General features: G+C 39.2%; 1 protein-coding gene across 2 annotated transcripts; it reads right to left on the bottom strand.

Annotated features, from left to right (window-relative positions):
• Nucleotides 1–586: 586 nt before the first annotated feature.
• vwa3a (von Willebrand factor A domain containing 3A) lies at nt 587–21387 on the bottom strand. 2 transcript variants are annotated; one of them, XM_041229784.1, is made up of 34 exons: nt 20990–21387; nt 19587–19699; nt 18485–18611; nt 17691–17815; nt 17312–17389; nt 16789–16843; nt 15544–15645; nt 15291–15397; nt 14739–14864; nt 14321–14429; nt 13889–13954; nt 13108–13239; nt 12644–12782; nt 11993–12096; nt 11503–11583; nt 11183–11277; nt 10264–10383; nt 9242–9316; nt 8864–9005; nt 8585–8780; nt 8265–8335; nt 7987–8148; nt 6833–6920; nt 6580–6684; nt 6400–6497; nt 6036–6188; nt 5622–5730; nt 3704–3785; nt 3157–3301; nt 2828–2979; nt 2309–2435; nt 1842–1939; nt 1589–1659; nt 587–1063 (listed from the first exon to the last, which is right to left on the bottom strand). In XM_041229784.1, exons 2-34 carry the CDS (start codon nt 19652–19654, stop codon nt 1017–1019), a joined length of 3555 nt encoding a protein of 1184 aa, XP_041085718.1. In that variant the 5' UTR covers nt 19655–19699; nt 20990–21387; the 3' UTR covers nt 587–1016. The 2 variants fall into 2 exon arrangements, with proteins under 2 accessions (XP_041085718.1, XP_041085717.1); XM_041229783.1 differs by having other exon boundaries at nt 3704–3848; nt 20990–21386.
• Nucleotides 21388–23027: the final 1640 nt, after the last annotated feature.

Here is a 23027-nt window from a genome sequence, read left to right on the forward strand (position 1 = left end):
TTAAAATAAATCCCTATAGAGTCAGGGAGATAAAGCAAGGACAACAGGGAATTACGGTTCATATGCTGTAGGTCTCGGTTGCAGAATCCTGGTGCCCAGCACTGGGTGAGCACTCTAAGATCGCACTACAGTGAAGTGATGGAGAGTGAGGAATGAAAGGGGTTCGTTTTACTGTTACTGATTTCAAAAGCTTCTTCCCAATTACAATGCTACTCATGTTACTTATTCCCTAAACCAGCTTGTATTTTGAGATCGGCAAGGGATGGCCTCTTGGTTATTTCAAGAAATTAATTCAAAACCTGCGGCTCAAGGGCTTTTCATCTGAACTCCTTCACTTTGGAACTCCCTTCTGTTTGTCAGGATTTTAAAATTTGATTTAGCCTTTCACTAGCAAGCAGTTTGAAGCTCATTTGGTTTGCTGTTTAGTTATGTATGTTTTTTGTAAAGCACCCTGGGATGCTTGCACATGAAAGATGCTATATAAATGAAATTAGTATGGTAAATTGACATAGTTAGGGTTCCAGGGTATGGGATATGTGTGCCTTCTATTAACAAATTCTAAGAGATCAACTAACATACAACACAATCCAATATAACACTCTTTATATTTCAAACTTCTCCAAACACAGTGAACATTTTTACACACACACATATATATTAACAAACAGAAAAATACATGTCTTGTTTTAATTGACATTATCAAAGCAACTGATTAAAAAGCAAATAAAAAAGAAACAGTACAACAGATATGTAAAGTATATAGTAATAGTGTATTAGTTTATGCATAGACATATTCTATAAAGTAGACCCTCATGTGACATAGCCATCCGAAATGTCTTTGTATTAGATGGCTATGTCACTTAAGTCTCTCTCACCTCTAGCTGGTTTCGTACAGAGCACTCTATAGATATTCTATATATGTGTGTGTGTGTGTATATATATATATATATATATATATATATATATATATATATATATATATATAATACACACAGCATATTACTGGCTTTAGTTCTTCAGCTTATTGTGCCTTTGGATACAAGATGATTAGACTTTGACTTTTCTGGAAAAAAAAAAACAAAACAAAACAGAAAAACAAGTTTAAAAGCTGTAGCTGCACAGCTGGCAGAAGAAAGCCAGTGCAATATTGCATTTAGGATTACAGCATGACATCTAGGTAAGAGGTCAGACCTGCCTTGATCCAGATTCAGCCTAATGCAGGTGCACTTACACCACTAACACTGGATTCACAAACCCTATTTAACACCAATCTTGGACTACCTAATGTTACCTTAGATAAGGCAGTCCAAGACTAGTGCTAATTTCTGTGAAACCAGCCATACATCAACAACATTTAAAGCAATAATACATTCCTGAATCTGCTTATTATCCCTTAATATGTGTCCTTAATCATCCTAATATTTGGCATATCTGCGCAAGGTAGAATTTCTTTAATGTGGCCAGTGTAAAAATGAGTACATGAGCTGTGCACCAGTTATCGCCACCTCCCCTCTGAAACAGTGAGTTCCACCTTTGCAGATTCAGAGAGAATAAAACACTCCTTGAAGATGCTTCTTGGTTTTATTACCTGAGTACACAGGGCTTGTAGAAAATGCATCCAGTTTATCCGATTTCATCTGTTTGTCCAAAAGCAGTGCTCTGTTTTAGGGAACAAAACAGATTTTGACAAGACACAAGATTCAAAATGAAGCAGGGAATATCCTGAAATTATTCCATAAGTCTTTTTGCAGTGTATTGTATGAACACTATTAGTGCTGTAGTAGAAGTAGAATTATTATAAGTTTTATCATAAATACACATTTGCTTATAAATTTACTGACCGAAAGGTCCTGGCTTGTGTTAAGAAGTGCCTGGCTTTCCCAATTTCCAAAGCAAGTCTCCTTAAATCATCCCCTTCAAAAGCTGGAAGAACAGGATCCTACGGAAAAAAAATATTCTTCACATGAATAACCAACCCAATTTGTTGATTTACTGTTGTTATTTTTGTAATCCCAAATACAATTAAATCATGAGGGAGCAGTTTGTTAAGTTTGCATTGCAGTGGTATTAATGGTTTCTGAAACTACATGCCTGTGTAAAAACTAAACAAAAACAAATGCAGGTCATTTTGAATACCTACAGTTAGAAAGATGAAACATCAGGTTATTTATCTAGATTAGGATTCAAAACTCACAAAAATGAGAGGTACTGTAGTACATTCCAGGTTAGTAATATTTCAGTAACTCTTGTTCACTGGTACACTTTACATCGTCAGGGCAAACACACAAAAGCTTAATTAAAGACCTACATCTTCATCTGTAAACCCTTCAGTCAACATCCTGTGTGCCACCAAATGTCCGTCCAGTTCTCCGTGGCAGCGATGATAACGGCCACCCGTCTGGGACGCCAGCTTCTTCAGAAACTCATTCGCAGTGCTGTGAAGAAGGAGAGCAGGACCACATGCATCCGATAAATAAAAACAATACAAATTCACAAACCGAAGCTCAAGACACACACTGAAATCATTTGTTAAATAGGGTTAGGCAGTGTTGCAAGACTTAATGCCATTTACTGTTGGTTTTGATTCTACATATAGAGTAGGTGAAGGAAGATATTTTGTAAAATGTCTTTGTAGAATATCAGACAACCCATTGCCTTTCTTCAGTCAATCCGATGCATTTAGTGAAATGTTTAATGAATACAGCCTCAAAATCAACTCTTCACAGCATATACAGCAATCTATACCCTCCAACATGAACCATGCCAGCACTGGACAGGTTGTGTGTGTCTATCGTTCCTCTTCAGAGTTCACAGGCTTTTTCAGTACCTGTCCGAACAGTTAAAGGAAATAGCATGAACTGCTATTTGCTTCCCTTGAATCATCTTCTCTGTTTCCTTCAGAACGAAGTTGCAGCTGGTATCTGGTTTCCCATCAGTGAGCAGGTAGAAGCCCTGAGCATCCACAAACTGAAAGGCAGCCTTTGAAAAAAAAATAAAAAAAAGAATCATTATACACATCGTTATAGGTACAGCAACTGGAGCTTAAGCCCTGGCACCTTCCCTCGCAGTTAGGTGAGAGAACCAGCATTTCAATACTAACTCAGTAAAACAGTTCACTTCTCCAGGCTGCTGCTACCCTTAATGTAGACGTGTTACCTGTAAGGCTTCCAGAGTGCAGGTGCTGCCGTGGGCTTTGACCATCGACACCCACTGAACCGCATCATGACAGGCTTCCTCCGTGGCATCCATCAGCCTGTCCTTCCACACCTGCACGCTGTCTGAGAAGCTCAGCAGGTTGAAGCTGTTGACAGAAGCAGTCCCTCACATGAGAGGAGATGTGTGGCTCAAGTCCGAGGTCAACCTTTGTCAAAACCCGACAGAATCACCTGTAGGTGGCTTTCATGCACTCTGTGGGGAGTGTCTGCATGCTGTACTGGACAAGAGCATACTGCATATCACTGAAATACATGCTGTACAACAACTCAAAGCTATCTGAATACAGACATTTACTAATGAGGAATATGGTATGTGGACTCTTCAGTAAATTGCTGGTGTGCTGGGTGAAATGTTTTACCATAACCAACTTCCAAGTTCTAATTCATTATTCATTGTGATTTGGACAGGAATCCCTGCCGGTACATTTGGTTTTCTGGAACTACATAGTTTGCAACATTTCAATGTATACAGCAACTTCAGCACCCACCTTACACCGTTCTTATGTAGCTGTTCCCATATCAGGGAAGTCATTTCCTTTTTAACATCTGATAGGTAGGGATCCATGGAGCCTGAAGAATCCAGAAGAATACAGACACTCTTTTCTAGTACTGTCCCAAACAAGCGTCTACTGCCTATGTAGGAAGAAACATAAATATATGCAAATATACACAGTACATTAAAAGAATGGCAATTATTTTACAACAATTGTCATCCTGAATTGAAAAACATATAATTTCATGTTTTTACCACATTGGAATTAAAAAACAGCTACATATAGTGTTTCCACTTTGAACGTTGATAATATCCTGATATTTTTAGGGTTCTGATTGTGTCTGTTAGTCTCCAGTCCTCTCATAGGCCTTGCGGACAGCAATCTGACATGCTGTTGGAATTATAGATGGATGCATCCCAAGATGCTGAAGTTCTGAACAGACCACTAATCTGAACAGTGTCCAGTCCTCATAAATAAATCCAGGTAAATAAACCAATGTCAGCAGTACATAATGCAAATGCAGCTGTGATCCACAACCAGAGAGATAAATAAGCATTAAACTGATAAACCGTGCAATATTATTGCAGACAGTAATTATCACTTCTATGGCTGCGTTCACACTGGGTCAGTTTCAAACGGACTGGCTCTGGTTCGTTTAGTTTGAAACACTGTATTAATTTGCTTGCTGTTCACACTTATCTGCCAGCAAAGGGGCAGAGTTTGTTTGGATGTGAGCTAACGTTCAATTTTGTGGTTCTTTTCCATTTTTTTTTTTTTTTCAGGATCGAGTTAGTTTGTATTCACACAGTGCAGTTTGTTTATATGGTCTGTGAACCGGGTGTTTACAATATCCTGCAAGGTAAGATGGCAGCTATTGAAGCATTACTCCAGTTGTTAATAGAATGGCTCAGTACGGTTCGTTTCCCAAGCGGACTTTGTTGTTCACACATCACATCAACGTACCGAACCACACTGAATGTGGACCAAACCCTCTAAACGGACCCAGTGTGAACACAGCCTAATACACTGCAATGTCTTGGTCACCCTTTGAAGATGCTTGAGGCTGTGATGACAAGAGCAATGAACATGACTTAATAATGGCAAACAGGAGAATCAAATCCATTGCCCTCATCGCTGTATGTGACAGATTTGTACAAAAAGATTCACGCAGATCTTTCATTCAATACAATAAATTATACTGTATTATAAACTGACATTATCAAATTAGATGGAACTTGATTGAAATATACAAAAGTTTTGCACCCTATAGAATTAACAAATGAAACCTGCCATAAAATGTTACTTTAACATGTTGAATTATATACCGATTTGTAGATTTCCATCTACTTAATAAAAAAACGGACCAAAAATTTAAAACAGTGACAGTTTGAAATCTAAAATGAAATACAGTACTTCTATTCTGGAAAGATCATTTTGTAGTTTCTTTGATTACCTGATGTTAAATAAAAGATCAAAATTATGTTTATACAGTTTTAAGTCTCAATCTTAAAATTGTAGGTCATGCAAACTTTTGGCCATAGCTGTGTTCTGTAATCTAACACATTTCTGCCTTTTCAGAGCCTTTCCATCTTATTCTTAGCTGTTATAAGACAGAATGGCAGGTGGTATTCATTTTTCCTTCACTTTAAAGCATACTCTTCTCCAGTCACTATCAGGCAGTAATTTAATTTTAAGAGACATCAGTGCAAGGCTCCTGGGAAACCTAATCATATTCTGAATGAAATGGATTGGCTCATAGGAAGGCAGTGGTATCTATTAAATTGATCTAAACCATGATAGCTGGGCATCGCAGTTCTCTCTCTCTCAAACTGCACAAGATTACATCTCATGTACAGTAAGAGACCCCTACACACTGCCTGTATTAAACTGTGTGAATGAGAGACAGACTGACCTGAGAGCAGCCACTGCATCCTCTGTATGTAGCGCCGAATCACTCTCTCTGTCTGATCGACGTACTCCTCCAGTTCAGTGGGCTGAAACTGCAAGTGCTTCACAACACCCTCAAAACAGCAAACACTGTGTTATTATTTTCAGTTGTGCTTCTTGTTAAATAGGCACCATTGAAAATACATCCTAATAGTTTTGCATCAACTCAACGGCGAGACTGTGAAAGGATCAAGCCTGTTGAACAGAGTTTCACCTGTTTCAATGGGCAATCAAAACATTAAAGAGACACAATTTACCTAGAACAAGCTCCATCCCACTCTGGTTATACTGCTTTTGAAACAATCATGTATTCTTTACAATCGCATGCACACCTCATTATGTATACTTATCATATGCTTTTCTAGCCATTCACACTTACATTCACTTCGACACTGGGGAAGATGGTGCAGTATTTTGCAGATACTTTCTTTTGCACGGCAGGCACCAGCTTTTTCTGATGGGTGCAGTCTGGGCCAGACAGGAGTCGGTGAAGGTCTAACTTTAACCTTTTAATGCTGAACTTCTTCAGCCACTGCTCACGAGCAGAGGGGAAAGAATTATACAAATTACAACACACGTGGTAGGTGTAGTTTTAATTGCTTGCTTAAATCATATCCGTTAAAACAAAAATGATACATTCAATTACAAATAATCGTCTAACTGGCACTGTACTAGTCAATACAAGAAATATTTTAAAAAATGGTACAGTTGAAAATGTTTACGCTTGTGTTAAAATATGTCACCTGTTTAGTTGAACTGATCTCCTCCTCTTTTGGCAGCACAGCAAAGGGAATGGATTTTCTTACACTTTTTGCTTTTGGGTACTTTTTAAACACCAAACCTATGGCAATGAAAACACATATAAAAATGACCGGAACATATATCTTAAGAGAAGTTCATACAATAAAACGTAATTCTCTTACCCACGCTGTTCCCTTCTTCTGTATAAAACACAGACTGAGAGACTTTGATTTTTTTCTTCTGTTTGACTTCGTTTTCACTCAGGCTCCAGCTCTTCATCGGTTGTGCTGCATTAAACCACAGGACTATAAGTTTATTACTGTAAAAGACCCACTGACTTTCAGATCTGTGTTCCACAATACTTTTAGTCATGTGTGTCCCGTGCATCTCAATATTACAGAATTCCATGGGGAAGCTGTATCTAAACCTTCTCACCTGGTGGAATGCTGACTTTAGCACTGCTTGGACGCCAGGTCAAAGCTTTGGAAGGTGGACTGTCCTCCAGGCTGTCTTCTCTAGCTTGCTGCAGAGTCAAACCACATTTCATCTCCTGTTCATGACCACATTCTTAATAATTGTGTGTAGAATAACACATAAATTAAGAACTCATCTTAATTTACACAGAAGATGCAGCACCTTTCATAAGCCTTACAGTGGGAGTGGCACAAAATTCCTTTTTCAATTACATTACGTGTGTGTCTCCAAAAAAGGACTCGGCTCACACAACATCACTGACCTTCTCCTGCCTGGGTTTAGATATTCATTAAAACAAAATCTGGACTATTCACAAGGAAAAATGCTGCAACGTCCCCTCTCTAACATCAACCCTAATTAACCTCAACAGAAGATTACACAGCTAATAATGATTTGCCTTAGGGCTCCAGTTCTTGCCTCCTGAGCAAGAATGTAAAAGTTATTTTTGTCTTTAACATGATCATATTGCTGTAACTAGCTGTTAACCTTGAGTTTATGTGTAAAAAACTTATATTGTGCAAAATAATGCACGTATTAAGCATATTTGTATAATATTATATACTTATAATATTTGCCAAACGTAGTTAGCTAGAATTACTGGGGAGTGGTCTAGATTAAGTATTTTGAGACCTATATGATAAGGGGCAGGGGTGGCCAATCCTGATCCACAAAACTGAAGGTTTTCTGGGTTTCTTTATATCCTCAATGGCCGAAGACCTAGGAAACATATTAGTGTTGACCAATTAAGAAAATAATTGGTTCAATTAAGTAATTAAGAGCTTGGGTGGAATGAAAACCAGAAGACCCTGAGGCTCTCCAGGACTGGCCATGGTTCAACTGTACCCTAAATTAATTGGAGCAATTTACATCTAATAAGAGTTTTATATTTCTTCTTAAAAAAAAAAGCAGAGTTGCTGTATCTGGGTTTTCCATTTGCATCGATTTAGACAACAGCTCATACCAGAACAAGCAATAATAATCGTGCCATAGAATGGTTATGTGGAACTTCAGCTATGCCTCTTGTACCTTTTCTTTGTTAGTGCTGTATTATACAGTATATATTTTTAGGCAGTCTATCTAGCACGTTTTAAATTAAAATGAAAAGTGCCTCTAACCATCCTGGCCAGCGTGAGTGCTGTGGGTTTTGGTGAAGACAGTTTCAGTGGGTTACGCTTCTCTCTCTTAATCTGCGCTCTCTGGCTCGCTTCGCTTTCAGGGTCGTCGTCTGGCTGCTTATTATCTGACCTCTGCTTAAGAGACTCCACCAGCATGGCACACTGCACAGGGTAGACAGAGATATCCGACAGGTGTTAACAGGCAACACAGCTACTGAAGGAGTGCAAATGAGGAATCTACAGGGCCACAATGAAATGCATTTCAAAAATAAACTCACTTTCTGAGAGTAATTGACTGCTTTTTCCATTTCTGCCATTATGATGTTAATGTCATCACTTTCTATGATGCCTGTAAAACATGTGCAAATTAGAACCATCAGGTTGGTAGCACCAGAATCACTATAATGAACTACTTAGCACACTGGGCTGCCTGCTGCAGCCTTTAGGTGGTTACATCTCAGCAGATAAACTTGGACAAAGAACCGAATAAATAAGACTTTATTTTAACTCAGAGTGTTTTAAAGTTACGGATGAATATGTCGAAATTGTTTTGCACACAGCATTCCTTTCCATGTGCACAGAATGGAACCCCATTTACCAGTTTCCTTAAACCAGTGGAAGCGGCCCATGCCGCTGAGCGCCAGGTCCCTGAGCGAGGTGGCGGTGTCGCTGGCCGTGGCGAAGCGGGCTGGGATGGAGCCCTGCAGGTCAAACTCATCCAAACTGAAGAGACAGACGTGCAGCCGCAGATCACAGCCGCCACACCGCTCAGCTACGTAGCTGCTTACCAGGGCCTAAAACAGACACACCTTAGCATCAGCGGACAGCAGTCTACATGGCAGCCCTCCAGATTGATTAAAGCACGGCTTTTACACACCCCGTCCTGATCTGGCACTCCGCTGGTGAACAGGTAAATCCCCAGACAGTCAATCTGCTCATCCAGTAGTTCCACCTCCAGGGCGTGTTTAAGGGCACCCATCAAATTCCGACTCCCTTCACACTGCAAGCTCTGAACCCACCTAGACACAAATAGTGCTCTCCAGTTATCACATCTGATAAACAGGGTATTGTGAAAAACAACTACCATCCAGATGGCAACTGGAAAAAGCTTTAACCACTAATGCTATAAGCGAATTGCACTGTCTACATAATTCATATCTCTAAAGTGTTATTTCTCTCTCTTTAGAAGTCTCTTTTTCATCAATTTGCTATTCAATGTGATAGATTAACAGATGTTCTAGGATAATTATCTTACTTCCAGGCATCTTGCAGGTTCTCTGGAGTTGGGGGAACCATTTCCGTGTTCCAGGGTTTCGTTTCTGAGCCATATCTGTCAAAAATGGCAAAATCTCGACATTTTAGTTTTAGAACTAACAAAACATAAAAGTCACCAAAACTACTGCACATGTAACTTATGTTTGTACCTCTTTTGGCTGGTCATATGTCGATGTATGTATTTGATCATGAGAAAACAGTCCAAAAGACACTGTTAGTTGTACAGCGTTTATTTATAAACGGTAGAAGTTTTGTCATTTCTATGTTTTCGAAGAATAAAGTACCTCCCTGGTTATATGATCCCTGTTTTCTTACTAGCATGATATGAGGTGCTGTAACAAAACCCATTTAACAAAATGAATTTCAAGCACAGTTTAGTTATTCTGGATAAAAACGTCGTTTATCTACTGGTAATTCTACACTACATAGCTAGGCTTCTTTAAATTGCTGATTAATGTACTGATCAGCAGAGCTAAGAATAGATTGTTCCAAGCTAGGAATAGAAAAAAAAAACACAGATCCAGTATCCACCCTGCTTGATCAGGATTTATTAGCTTTTTTTTAAATAGACTTAATACTCTACATGTCAGCTCCTCAAAGTTATTTTTGTGAGAATTATGCAGCTTTGGTAGAGCAAATTTATCTTTGCTAAACAAAAAATAAAAAATAAAAACTGGAGTAGCTACATCTTTCATTCTACTTCTTTATTTCTATTGCAAAATAATAAATCCAGGATTATGGTGAATATCATCTCATGTGTGTGTTATAGAGGGTGCATTCATGTGACGCATGTGCAGAAAACTTATCACACAAAAGCATTAAATAAAAAAACTCAGCTTATGTGTAAATCTGTGAACAAAAACCAGCAGAAAATAATCATGGGAAAAAACATTATTTGGCGCTTAAGCACACACGCTTATATTTGTGATAACACAGCAGCAGAGCCAGCATCAGGGGTCTGGAGTAATACGGAATAAATTGTACTGCGGGTCTCAAACCTACGCTATGATGTTGAAGCACTCCTTATTGGTCATCTGCTGCTCCAGAAGCAGCCGCAGGGAATGCTGGATATGAATGATGTACATGGAGTTAGTCACAGATATGTCCACCAGTATGATCACCCTGGAGAGACAGGGAAGGAGATGTGATTGACAAGGGGCTAATTACTAGCTAATTAAAGGAATGGGTGGGCAAGCATCACAGCAAATACAGGACTCTTCACATACTTCTACTGCTACCTAATTTAGGCAGAACTGAGCTAGAATATAACATCTAAAGTGTTTAAAACTCTTAATAATTAGACTGAAGTCCTAGCGCTGCAAGCTGCTAACATTTTCACACTGTTACCTGACTCAATGTCTTGTTAACAGAGCTGCTCAGCCTTACTTCCTTTTTTTCTAAATAAATTTAGTGTGTCCAGTTATAATTTACCCCCCTATTTTCTCCCAATTTGGAATGCCCAATCGCTTTTTTCTTCACCGCAGCAATTCCCCACTTGTCTCAGGAGACCGGAAGGTTCAGTGGGCATCCTCCAACACCACGACCAAGCCAGCTTCCTTTTTCAGCCAGGAACTCGAGAGCGGGTGGAGGACAAAGGCCAGCCCTGCAGGTCTCAGTTCTGAGCTCACCGAGCACCTGGCCAGCAGGGTTCACTGTAGAACGATGAGGAGAAGCAGTCCCTGCTGGTTCTACCTCCCTAACCCACAGGAGAGCCTGAGCCAATGCGACGCTCCCTTCAGAGTCCCCAGCGAAGACCGGCCTACCTTGCACAGCCAGGACGCGAACCTGTGCTGTATGACTCACCCTGCGCACCACGCGGGACCCCAGCCTTGCTTCCTTATTGACCTTCTACCTTCAGCTTGCTGTGGTGGTTTATCACACCCTATAATTATGAGGGCAAAAGAGCACGGGGTCTACTTGCCTCCGCTCACAGACTGTTCCCCATATCTGCCTACTGCCGCTGGTCAGCCATTCAACTCTCTTCTCATACATCTTCACAGTTTGACCAAGCAGTTTCTGTATCAAGTACAAAGCAAACATAACTTAGTAGGGCAACGATGTTCTGTTTCAGCACTGATGGATGTTATGGTTAATAAAGTCAATACCATATTTTACTTTGCTGGAGCAAGGTCATTTCTTAATGATGGCAGTCTAAAAAGACCCCTTAAATATTATACAAACGCTGTCATCTATCTATTCTAAGGTTTCATATTTTTTATATTTAATTAAAAACAAAAGTACCTGGTAGTTGTATAACGAGGGTGGATCCACGTGGATATTTTTCACAGTCCCATCATGCCACTCAAACTGCATCATAGCTTTCTATTGAAATGAAAAACAATGACAATTAGAATGCATGTCTTTTAAATCTGCTGCACTAGCGAAGCTGTACACAAAACCTTGGTATGAACCATTCATACCACAAGGTATGCTCAGGGAAGTGTGCACAGAGGCCTGGCTTACATTTTTGGCTGATCAGGTGGGCAGCAAATGTGCTGGAACACAATGGGGGTAATTATACAATTTTTCAGAACCACCTTTTATACTAACATTTATACAAACAAGATTAAAATGCTTTCCAGCACAGCTGAACAACAATAAGTGACTTTTCTTCCATTTGAAGAAGGAAGGGTTTCCATCCTCCCTGCTAAAAACAAACATTAGCATTCAACTGGAAGGCGTGCAGCAGGAAGTCAAAAGGACAAAAAAATAATTCTGTTTTCACTTGTACCTCGTGTAGAGTTGAACACACAGTCTTTCTGAGAATGGGCACAAACTCCTCTACCAGGGAGAAGGCATTGGGGGCAAGTACCTGGTACAGGCTGAGCCTCTTTGCTGTAAATATAAATGCAGTTTTAATATTGTACAGAAGGTTTCCTTAAGTTATTTGTTTTTCTTTTTTTATGGGATATAGGGATTAAATGGCTCATTAAGGCAACAGTTTCTCACTACCTATTTATTCTTACTAGATTTTCTGGAAGTACTGCAGTAATCACACCTCATTATCATGCCAACAGTATATGCATACACAAATTATTCATTTGATAAAATGAGTAAATGCAAAGGTAACACCATTCTATAAACAGGAATGAGCAGGGAATTATCTGCTGTGTAAGCTCATGGGTACCAAACATGGCCAAGGGGACCCAACGAGTAGAGTTCAGGTGGTCTTAGAACTATCAGCACAGAACTATCACCAGAGCTGCTATACAATGTAGCACAAAAACAAAACTCTAATTGTAGAAATATTTCTGAGTGCACAGTGGTTGCTGTCTAATGCAGCTGGAGCACCTTGCTCTGTCATTGCAGGATAAGATGATTTGTTATTATTATTATTATTATTATTATTCTCCTAAAACTATTAATGATTATACTGGAGTACCTTTTAGCCCATTGCTCTTAATCCAGTCTACAGAAGTTTTAGGGAGGAAGTTTGGCATTTCAATGCTGAGGGGTCGGTCGTGATTAGGAGGTCTCGGGAGAAAATGAGCTGGTGGTAACTTTGCAACTTCGGTGGAAATCTATAAAACAGTACGCCAAAAAGCATTTACAAAAAACAAACAGATTATCTCTCACAGCCTTATATCATTCAAAATGTAATAGGTAATGCCAAAGGATGTGTCTTGTATAAGTCTTGTGGGTGTGTGGTTAATGTATTCTGCATATCAGTCTGTGTTTTAAACTTTTATTTGCATTTACCATAACGCTTTGACCTTTTGAGCGTGAAGCAAAAAAAAAAATACGAAAAAATTCACAAACTGGATTGTCAAGACATCCTGATTTTGTTTTCTTATGTAAGAGCTTCAAGTGTATTATGCTAACCTTGTGTATAATTATCTCTGTTACCTCTTGCATAATCCTGATAAGTGCGTCCCCCATCATCCCCTGACGCATTCCCTTTATCTTGTTCAGCAGATCCACCGCTCTCTGGGACTCACTCCACAGGAGGTGAACATCACAGCTGCTGTAAGTCAGATCCTGAGTCACCGGGAGATGGATAAATAATACAGCATTAATTGCATGGCTGATCTTTTAACTGTGCTCAATCTGGAGACTAAGTGCCTCTGTTATTAGCACAAAGCAGGAAGAGTATCGGAAGCTCCTGTACACACACCAGTCACCCCCCCTGCCATACTTACCTAGAGGCCATTAGATTAGCCTTTATTCTAATGTATCAACATTAGAATATAGATTGTAAAAGAATATAGACTGCATGCTATAGGCTTTATTTACAATATTTAGGACAAGCAAATAATGCATATGAAGTATTTTTTGACTGACTTCCACCCCTGCCCCTAGATGCTTATCACCACTTGGTGGCTGAATACCATAACTGCACAATTATTCTGAACAATAGTTTCAATGTTGCAATGAAGAAAGCCTCTGAGCCACTAAACAATGGCATTCCAGGCACCCACAAGGCATCAAGTACATGGCATGTTGTGCATAGGATGAAAACACGGGGGGGAAGAGGGGATTACAGGACATGAATTCATTGCAGGTCTCTGGACCCCACTGTTACTGAGTGGATTACCCCTCATCCACCTCCTCGAGGCTGTGTACAGCAGACCTAATGAAAATGTGCCTTTGTTTTCACTGTGTAGTAACGAGAAGTCAGGCTAATCACCTGGCTTTCTGAGCTGTAGCAGTGGAAACGTCCCCTGGAGGCCTCGGCTAGTTTCTTCAGTACAGTCTGGGATGATAAGGAATTACAGGCTGGTTACTTACTGAACTAGGCAGGACTCAACGCTGCTGCTGTCCAGCAAGCAAGCAAGCAAGCATGTTTAGTCCCTGGATTTTACAGATCTGTTCCAGCATACTGGGAATTCTTAAAAATCTCTTCCTGTTTTTATGTTACAGTAATATCGTTTTAGATGTATTTTTGTTGTTCTGTTTCATGTGAATTTTATCTCCATCAGCACAAACTCTCAATGGAGACAGTATGACATTGGAGCTGTCTTTGACTAACTAACTAACTAACTAACTAACTAACTAACTAACTAACTTACTTATTACTTACTTACTTACATACATACATATAATTCAAATCAGCCCTTACATGGGTCATGGGATTGCTGCAGTTATATGCTACAGTGTGTACAGGTAAGTTCCTTCCTATCATGCACTGTTCAATATAGTCAAACAAAACGTCCGAAGTCTGATCAGGGCTGAAAAAAAAAACAAAACAGATTTCATTGTATGTGCAGAATTTTCTGAACGGACATCCAGATTTTATATTTGAATAAATATTGTCTATAGACTTATATGCTAAATAACAAGCACATATTTAACTTCTTATTGGGGCAGGCTTTTTTGCTGAATCACAGATTAGAAACAGGAAAAGTTAGCCAGGAAAAACAGAGAACCCAGTTGTAATGTTCAACTCAGGCCGTCATCCCAAATTCTATTGTGCTGTGCTTCTGCCTAGCCTCTTCTATTCCTTCACAGCCACTGCTCAGCAAAGAGAATCGTATTACCAGCTTCCCAGGATGATAACTAGTGAGTTCAGCTCCTTCATTGCAAGCATCTTCTTGATGGCGTGCAGCATGTTGCAGCCTCCACTGGGCTGCAGCTGCTGAACCCACTGCCTGGCTTCGTGTAGGCTGAAGGAAAGAAAATGAGAACTGGTTTTATTGATTTCGTTTTTGCCCCTAACATTATTATAGCAGATAAGCACTATGCTTCAAGTCTTCGGATTGAGAAGAGGCACTATAGGGTGTTAGCTACCTCCACACACACACACAAGGCAAAACCATCAGGGTCTGTTTCTTTTCACCGCGATACAGTGGACCCAATGGCCAGGTGCCTAGTGAGTTCAGGCGGACACCTGCAGGGCTAGCCTTCGCCCTCCAGGGGCCGATCTTGAGCTCTTGGGTGTAAAATTGGCTTGGTTGTGGGATTGGAGGGCGCCCACTGAACCTTCAGCTCTCTTAAGCTATTGTGGGGAACTGCTCTGGTGATTGAGCATAATTAGATAATCTAAAGTGAAGAAAATCAGGGATAAAATATATATTTTGCAAGTTGCTTACGTGCGAATGTTCACGTCTCTGACTGTTCTCCACAGTGGTGAGTCATCAGTGCCGATGGACATCAAATATAGTTGTTTCTTGTAACACAACTGTTCATCTAGCAGATACTGGAATGACATCAATGAATATGATTGCAGGAGGCACAAAATGCTAATGCTGCTATTGCTTACTGTAACAGACCATGCCATGAGATGAGGTTAACTTCTTCTGCAAACGTAGAAAAAACCTAGGAAACACATTTTTAATCACTTACCATGAGGCTTCTTTGAAAACCATGTGATCGTCCGGCTCCGCAGTTAGCATCAGAAGCATCGATAGCCAGTCCTACTCTGGTCCCTTTAACCAGCCCAAACATCTGCAAATAAATGAGCACTCGCTACTGACAAAAATATACAGTGTGGTGTGGGAAAACACCAACTAAAACATTACAAATGACCTGCCAGGTGGTTTTTTTCATGGGGAAACAAAAGTAAAAGAGATGATTATTTGTTAGTTGTGCTAGAAATTAATTATATCTTGTGGTTACTTAGTTAAGCCCAAAACGTGACAATAAGTGGGTTTGTGAGACGCTGGTAATTTCTCAAAGAACCTCTGGTGCATGGCGAGCGAGTTTGAAAAATCGTGTTAATAAACGAGATACGATATTAAGCAAGGTGATATAAAATGGGTTCAGCTGCATAGGTTTATAAATTTGTTTTTCCATAATGGTTTAGTTTAGGGGAAAAAATGGAGGTGAGCAATTTATGACTTAAATAAGAAAATATTTAATGGCATACAAAAATGTAATATGCACATTATTTTATTGTGCTGAATATGGTTGCACAAATTTTATTTCTGTTACTACCACGCCTGGGTGAGTCTTCGAGACATACAGTAGCCTTTCTGCCTCTTTGCCTTTTAATGACCAAGATTTTCTGGGCTAAGAGAAACACTTAGTGAAGTACAGGGAGACAGAAGAAAGTGATGTGGCTAGCAGCCTGTCAGGGCTTCAGTATTCCTGTTCCTGGATCTTCACCATGCTGCAATACACTGTAGAAACATGAAAGTCCTGCTTCTCTCTCCAGTGCATTAGGCAAATCCTGACTCTCAGCTTTTTATTGAGTGCATCAGATATCATCAATCAAACTGAGGTCAACTAAAAGCATTAATAAACATGTGTTTCTTCATGTTTTTTTGTTGCCAATTAATCCAGGGATTGCCAAATAAAAGAGCTAAATTCATTTTTAAGTGCTGTTTTTCTAATAAAGTTGCACTGTTTGGAAAGCCTTTGTTTTGATTTATAGTTTATCATTTCACTGTTACAGTATTACAGTATTACTTGACTGAATCACAAGACACAGGGAAAAAAATGTTGAGGAAAAACCTCTTCATGTAGCACACCCTGCTTCCTACAAGTTACTGAAGGTTAAAAACAGTGTAACACTGTAACTGAATGCAAAGGACATCATCTTATACAGAAAAATAACAAAAGTGTTAGAAGCAAAAAATAATAAAATACCTTCCTGCTCCCTTCCATGAGCCATCTTATCCGCCAGTGATAAAGTTCAAGGATTCTGAAATTAATTCGGAGAATAAAAGCTTGAAATGTCACAAGAATTACTGGTAATGACCCTTACACTTGTTTCTAAGTGATGCCTGGGGAAATTAAGTGGCTTCAGAATCAAACCATTTTCATGATACAAACCTAACAATCATTTAACTGTTCTTTTTAGTTTTATACCATTACAACTGTTTGTACCTCTGGTTCAAAGATATGCCTTGTAGCACCATAGCAGGATAAAGCAACCCACTTGAACAAAAGGACCAGACTGCTGTGATACACAGAGGCGAGAAAATGGAAATCTTGGTTGTTCATTTACAATCAGCATACAAACCGGAGGCTCACCTCCTGTACTGTATATACTGGTATAGGAAAAGCTACTAAACTGGACCACATACAGGGAAATTCCCATAATTGGACGGTCAATTATGCCAGTCACGGACAGACTGTACTGTGTAACTATGAATGCAATGATACTCACTCATAAAGTCTTGATTCAAATGCGTTAATCGTATCAGCACTGAACTCCATTTCTTTCCTCATACAGTCTCCTTTGACCCTGTAAAGAACAAATTAACAGATATGATACTTAGACTGCAAACCCATAAGTACGGTGAGCCACACCAACATAATTGCTTGGAAGTGTGATTGTTTACCATCCTATGCTATGAGACAGCATTGACATTTGAATTCACTGAAACGATCATTCAATTTGTTCCGTGGTTGTGCACTTTGAGCCCAGTACAAACACATGTTTAGTGAATAGGGCCCACTGTTCATTTTGAGGAACTTTGCATAACGTTTATATTAAACATGTATACAACCCTTTGAATCATGTGAACACGTCACTGAACACTTACATAACGACCCTGCCTTGGCTGAGGAGGTGTGTGATTGAAAGCTTCATGGAATCCAAGCTGTGGTTCCTGAGCCACTCTTCCGAGGTCTGGCTGTCACTGGCACTCATGTTCTGGCTTTGGAGTCTCTGTACAGCCAATGAAACGAGAGGCTGTACTGATCAATGCCTTCCCTTGGCTTGTAAACTCAGTTACACTCTGCATATAATGTGTTTCTCTGCAGTGATTTAAATTACAATAGAAATCCTATCTAACAGAACTGACATTACAATGCTGCCTGCTGTAACCTAGCAACAAAGCTGTTAGACGTGAGCTGTGAAAAAACTGTTCCACGGAAATATCAAGATAAGAGTGACAGTCGTGCATTTACAGTATTATTGCTTATTATTATAAACATACCTCTACAACAGCGTTGATGTTTATTGCATGGACTAATATTTTTCTAAAAATGCCTTTGCCCAGATTTATTGGCTTTGACACTGAATATTATTTTAAAGGAACAACAGCAAAACTACTACTATTGTACTAATACTAATACAATAATAGTAATTAAATTGTATATTTATTTAAAAATTCAATGCACCATGAATGGATTTAACAGGATTTTTTCCCCTCTTGAATCATAATTGTTGCAACAAAAGCTTATTAAATTTAGAACTGATCCAGGCAACTTAACCTGTTAACTATTCTGGTAAGTAGCAGCAGAGTGGCTGACTGCCTAATGAATGTCTCTTGCGATGCATTGGGTATTTGACCTCCCAACACTGTAATGACAGGGTTGTGCTGTAAAGCATTACCAGCAGATCTTGTGTTTGATTGACGTGTGTCACCAGCAAGCCGGTGTCTGGTTCCAGGTTCGAGATGGTGTCATCCTTCCACAAGGGCTTGCTTCTCACTGCAACTCCTGCAGAATCTGGGTCTGACCTGGAAACGATACAGGATCATTCATCAAAAAGAAAAAAACGCCTGACAACATACAATCCGTATTTCTTGCTAACCTGTGAGGAATTTCATAGTTGGAGGCTGAGAGTAAAAGGAAACTGCTTTTCAAAAAAGAAAAATATGTTTAGAACCACTTGCTAAGGACAGCCTTCAGCCATGTATAGGAAACAGGGCAGAGTCTGGGAACACTTCCAGTTACACTTAACTTTGGTGCTCGACTGCAGCCAATCTATGAAATCTGTTTGCTGTGTGCGAACCGGCGCCCCTGCGCCCCATAAACAAGCATCTGGTGGTTTTAGAGCTTTTAACCTCATCTCATCGTCATGAGACAGGACAGAATCCATAACAGCAGTGTATCAAACAACAGTGCCCGTTATTTACAAATAAATTACATTCTAAACTGTATTTTACTTTGATGCTTTCATTTACACATCCAACTTTGCTTGACACAACTACGAAATTCAACTGGCATTGAACATGGTCCTGTAATTACGAGACTCCAAAACATATGCAAGGTTATCCTCAGGCAATCACGAATGTGGCTGCTGTATTTGTATGACTCCAGACACTGTAAGATACATCTGTAGCCACTTAATTAGATTTCAATAGCAGTACTTTATTTTTTATTTTTTTACCATTAGTCCAACATTAAGTTTAGTAAAGAAAAATCATGATCATGAATACTAAGATGCATTCAGAGCAACTGTATAAAAAAATGTGCTTTGAATTTATCACAGGTTTAAGTGTGGGGGTTTCCTTCTCCTGTTCTGTTCAGTTTTAAATACTTGAAGAATCTGCTCAGTACTGGAGTCTGGGCTCCTTACCATGAAGCTTGGTGTTTCCACCACAGTGTCAAAACATTCAACCAAAATCAACATGGTATTGTGAGCTACTCGGGGGGGGGGGGGGGGGATGTGAATACTGATGTGCACCACTGTGTATATCCACAGTACTTACATTTCTGTTGCAAATAACTGCTCATTGGTAAGAATCTGAGCCATTCTAGCGATGCTGTGCCTGCTCATTGTGGACACTCCTGTCAACTTCCTCCTTCCTATCTGGTGTTCAAACTGAAGAGAATAACATGGAAGAAGGAAAAATGAGAGCAGGTTATCAACTTATTCCTTGTGTAATGAATACGTATTGATTTATAAAGATTAATGGCAACCCGACAGTGAGCGGTCAACTCCATGGCAAGGTAGCTCCTGATCTGTAGCCAGAGGTTTAAAAGACTGGCTGGGGAAGTTTCAGACTCAGTTCTAAATTATACAAGGCTTTAAAGTTCTTTAAACAGTAGTGATGTCATGGGAAAAAAAAACTGAAATCCTGGAGGATGCCTTGAATTTTTTAAACTAGGTTAAGTCCCTTATCCACCACTGATGTAACGCATGCAGAGCTGGTATTTGTTCAGCACACTTTTGTCCCTTATTGCAGTTTATATAACAGGGTTAAACGCTAAAAATAGAGGGAAGCACTGTTTAAACAAGGCAGGTGCTAGCGAGGCATGATCAAATCATGGGAGGCATTGTAAAAACATAGCGGTAAAGCCATTTCACAAGCTTTGCTGACATCGCCAGCCTTGAATAGCAGCTTTTGCTGATTGTGTGCTAGTATATGAAATATCAGTTGATAACTCTGGCCTGGACTGACTGTCAGGCTACTGTTTTGTGTTGCTAATTACTGCATTCCATCAAGGTTGCGTTTTAACTGAACAGCATGGGACACCTACCAAAGACATCAGCATTGGTTATCTTTGGTGGGCAGTGCACTCACCATGGTGAACCAATGCGTCAGACTTTGATTACCTTTTAAAAACAGTAATCAGGTTGCTTGTTGTTTATACCTTTGGCCCAGTTAAAAAACGTGCACGATTTATTTCATTTATTTTTTTTCCTGCCTGACAGCAAAATGCACAATTTTTACAAATACGTGTTTTTAAGGCTCCAAGGAGCGTTGTGCTGACGCAAGCACTTTGTAAACGGGTCCTGGTGTACTGTATATCACTATGACGTCATAATAACCACAGCACTCTTTGCTAAACTGTTAGAACTGCATGTCCCGTTAATGGGTGACCCAGCTGACCCAAAAACCGCAGGGTCAGCTCAACATTATCAGATTTTCTGGTTTGTAGAAAGAACTTATGAATAAATAACACTCTATAAAACAGTACTTCCTGGGCTGATGAAGCGACACGACAAAAAAGTGTACGTTCAGCAACACACACACACTACAGCTACCGCTGTCGATAACACTTAATTATCGTTATGAAAAAAAAAAAAAAAAGATCTTGTTAAATAATGCTAAAACAATTACATTATAAGTTTACTGTAATAGTTATATAAAGCACTATATTTACTTACACGGTTGTCTGTTATTAACTGTGTTCAAAATTGTTTTGCATGTTGGTTTAGGTGCTCCGTTAAAGTCCATGCGTTACCTCTTTTTTTTTTCTCTGCTCGTGTATCTTTCAAATGTAGGGTTTTCCCCTTTTATTTGCTGTAGTTGAGTTTATTAAAGGTTTTTTTTTTTTCAGAAAAGCCAAAGCCGTGGTATATTGTCCCACTCTCCACACCAACACAGCGTCTCAGTTCGCTTGTCTGTCTCCAAGGTTACGGAAGAGTCCACTTCCAATTCAAACATAAAAGCTCAGATACACGCTGAAAAGCAACATTTTACTTTCTTCTTTTGCGCATTATTTGCAAAAGAGCGACACTTGTTTTCTGAGCTAGCAACCGTGCAGATGTAAATCAAATGTAATTTTAAAAATGTTAGCAATGGTACTGCCAGTGCAAACAGAGGCTGTGAGTAGCTTCCTTGTTTTTCCACAACGATAGTACCGTTTCCCCTGTCTTGATGCATTGTGGTAAACTAAAATATACCGTCATACTTTGCAAAACAAACGCTGTTTAAGTAAATGTGTTCATTGTTATATATATATATATATATATATATATATATATATATATATATATATATATATATATATATATATATATATTCTGAGCTGTAGAGTTGTTTGACTGTATGTTCTAATGTCTACTGTTAGTAGACTGTTAGTAGACAGTATAGATTGCAGCGTAAGCACATACTAATTTGTAAGGCCAGTTCGCTCTCAATAAGAACATGTCACATGTAATTACTTTGAACAGAAAAGCAAATGCCATTTGTAATGTCTGGAATTCATGTTCCATTCAAGATGATGCTGTCGACTTCAGTCATTACAGCACGGATTGAAAAACGATTGTAAAAGCTGCCCTATAATATGATAAATGTGCCTTTATGTGGATAAGCATTACAAAGTTTTATTTATAAGTTGGAGGCAAACAACGGTGAACGTTGAGCTGCATGTTGTTTTCTAAGTTGTTACAAAGCTTTCTTCTTTTTTTTTTTTCAATTTGCTCCTCCTGAGCTGTGAGTAAATCACGTTGCTGGCACTCTTAGAAATTGAACGCCTTAGCCTCCTTAATCTTGTGTTTTTCTTTATTTCTTTAGGTCTCAACACGTCAGCAAATGGACGGTATGAAGAATAATAAATACATCAAACATAATCAACGCGGCTGATTGCTTTAGCTGTTCCATGGTTTGCAGCACAATTCAGTGGTAATTGGTGAGTCACTGTAGGAGGATTCTGCTAGTATATCTCTGTTCATTCAGCTTGCTAGAGAAGCAAGGCAGCCACTGCAGCAAAATGCCCCACTGTAGCGGGAAAGAACCAAGGTCATGGTGCCAGAGAGCCCCAGACATGATGAAAAAGGGCTGGGGCAAAAATGGACAAAGAGTCGAGGTGTCTTAAAATCCTTTTTTTAAATTTTTTTTTATTGCATTCGCTGATCTTGTTTTATTTCACTTTAAGGCCGTGATGGATTGCATAGCAAATTTGTCTGACCCAGCATACAGCCAATGCACTCAAACTGATATTAAAAAGCCAACATTCCCTATTGATTTTGTGTTATTATTATATTCACAGCAGAAACAGACAGCGTAAAAAGGCCTGGGTGACAGAATGATTTTGCCAGTTATACAGGCCCTCCAAAAATACTGTGCTAGAATAGCTATGATAAAAAAAAGTATTGTGCAATGTCATTTAACTGGGCAGTATGCATTGATTGTAATGCATATATATCAGAACACATATCCTGTCAAGCCTCCCTTAGGTGCCATGATCTTATTAGTTATTGACCTGGTAAATTAGATACATTGAATTGATTACCACTGTTCTCAGCATTATAGCTTGTTATTGCTGCACTCATAGGGGGTGCTTTCTGGAAAAGTGAGGGAAGTAAAAAAAAAAAAAAAAAAAAACACTGTTAAAATTATTTTTTCATCATTAATCCATTAAAATTATATTGAAATTCATTCAAATGAGGAAAAAAAAAAAAAGCATGAAACTGGGAGGAA

This window comes from Polyodon spathula, chromosome 26, assembly GCF_017654505.1.
Source record: "Polyodon spathula isolate WHYD16114869_AA chromosome 26, ASM1765450v1, whole genome shotgun sequence".
Taxonomy (NCBI): domain Eukaryota; kingdom Metazoa; phylum Chordata; class Actinopteri; order Acipenseriformes; family Polyodontidae; genus Polyodon; species Polyodon spathula.

Bases quoted from the DNA above. Each gene is read 5' to 3' on its own strand.
- vwa3a (XM_041229783.1), bottom strand. From the start codon at position 19,654: ATGAGCAGGCACAGCATCGCTAGAATGGCTCAGATTCTTACCAATGAG. The intron at 16,844-17,311 runs GTGAGTATCATT...AATTAATTTCAG, and splicing joins TTTGAATCAAGACTTTATGA to AATCCTTGAACTTTATCACT. The intron at 2,980-3,156 runs GTAACACGTCTA...TTTTTTTCAAAG, and splicing joins GCACTCTGGAAGCCTTACAG to GCTGCCTTTCAGTTTGTGGA.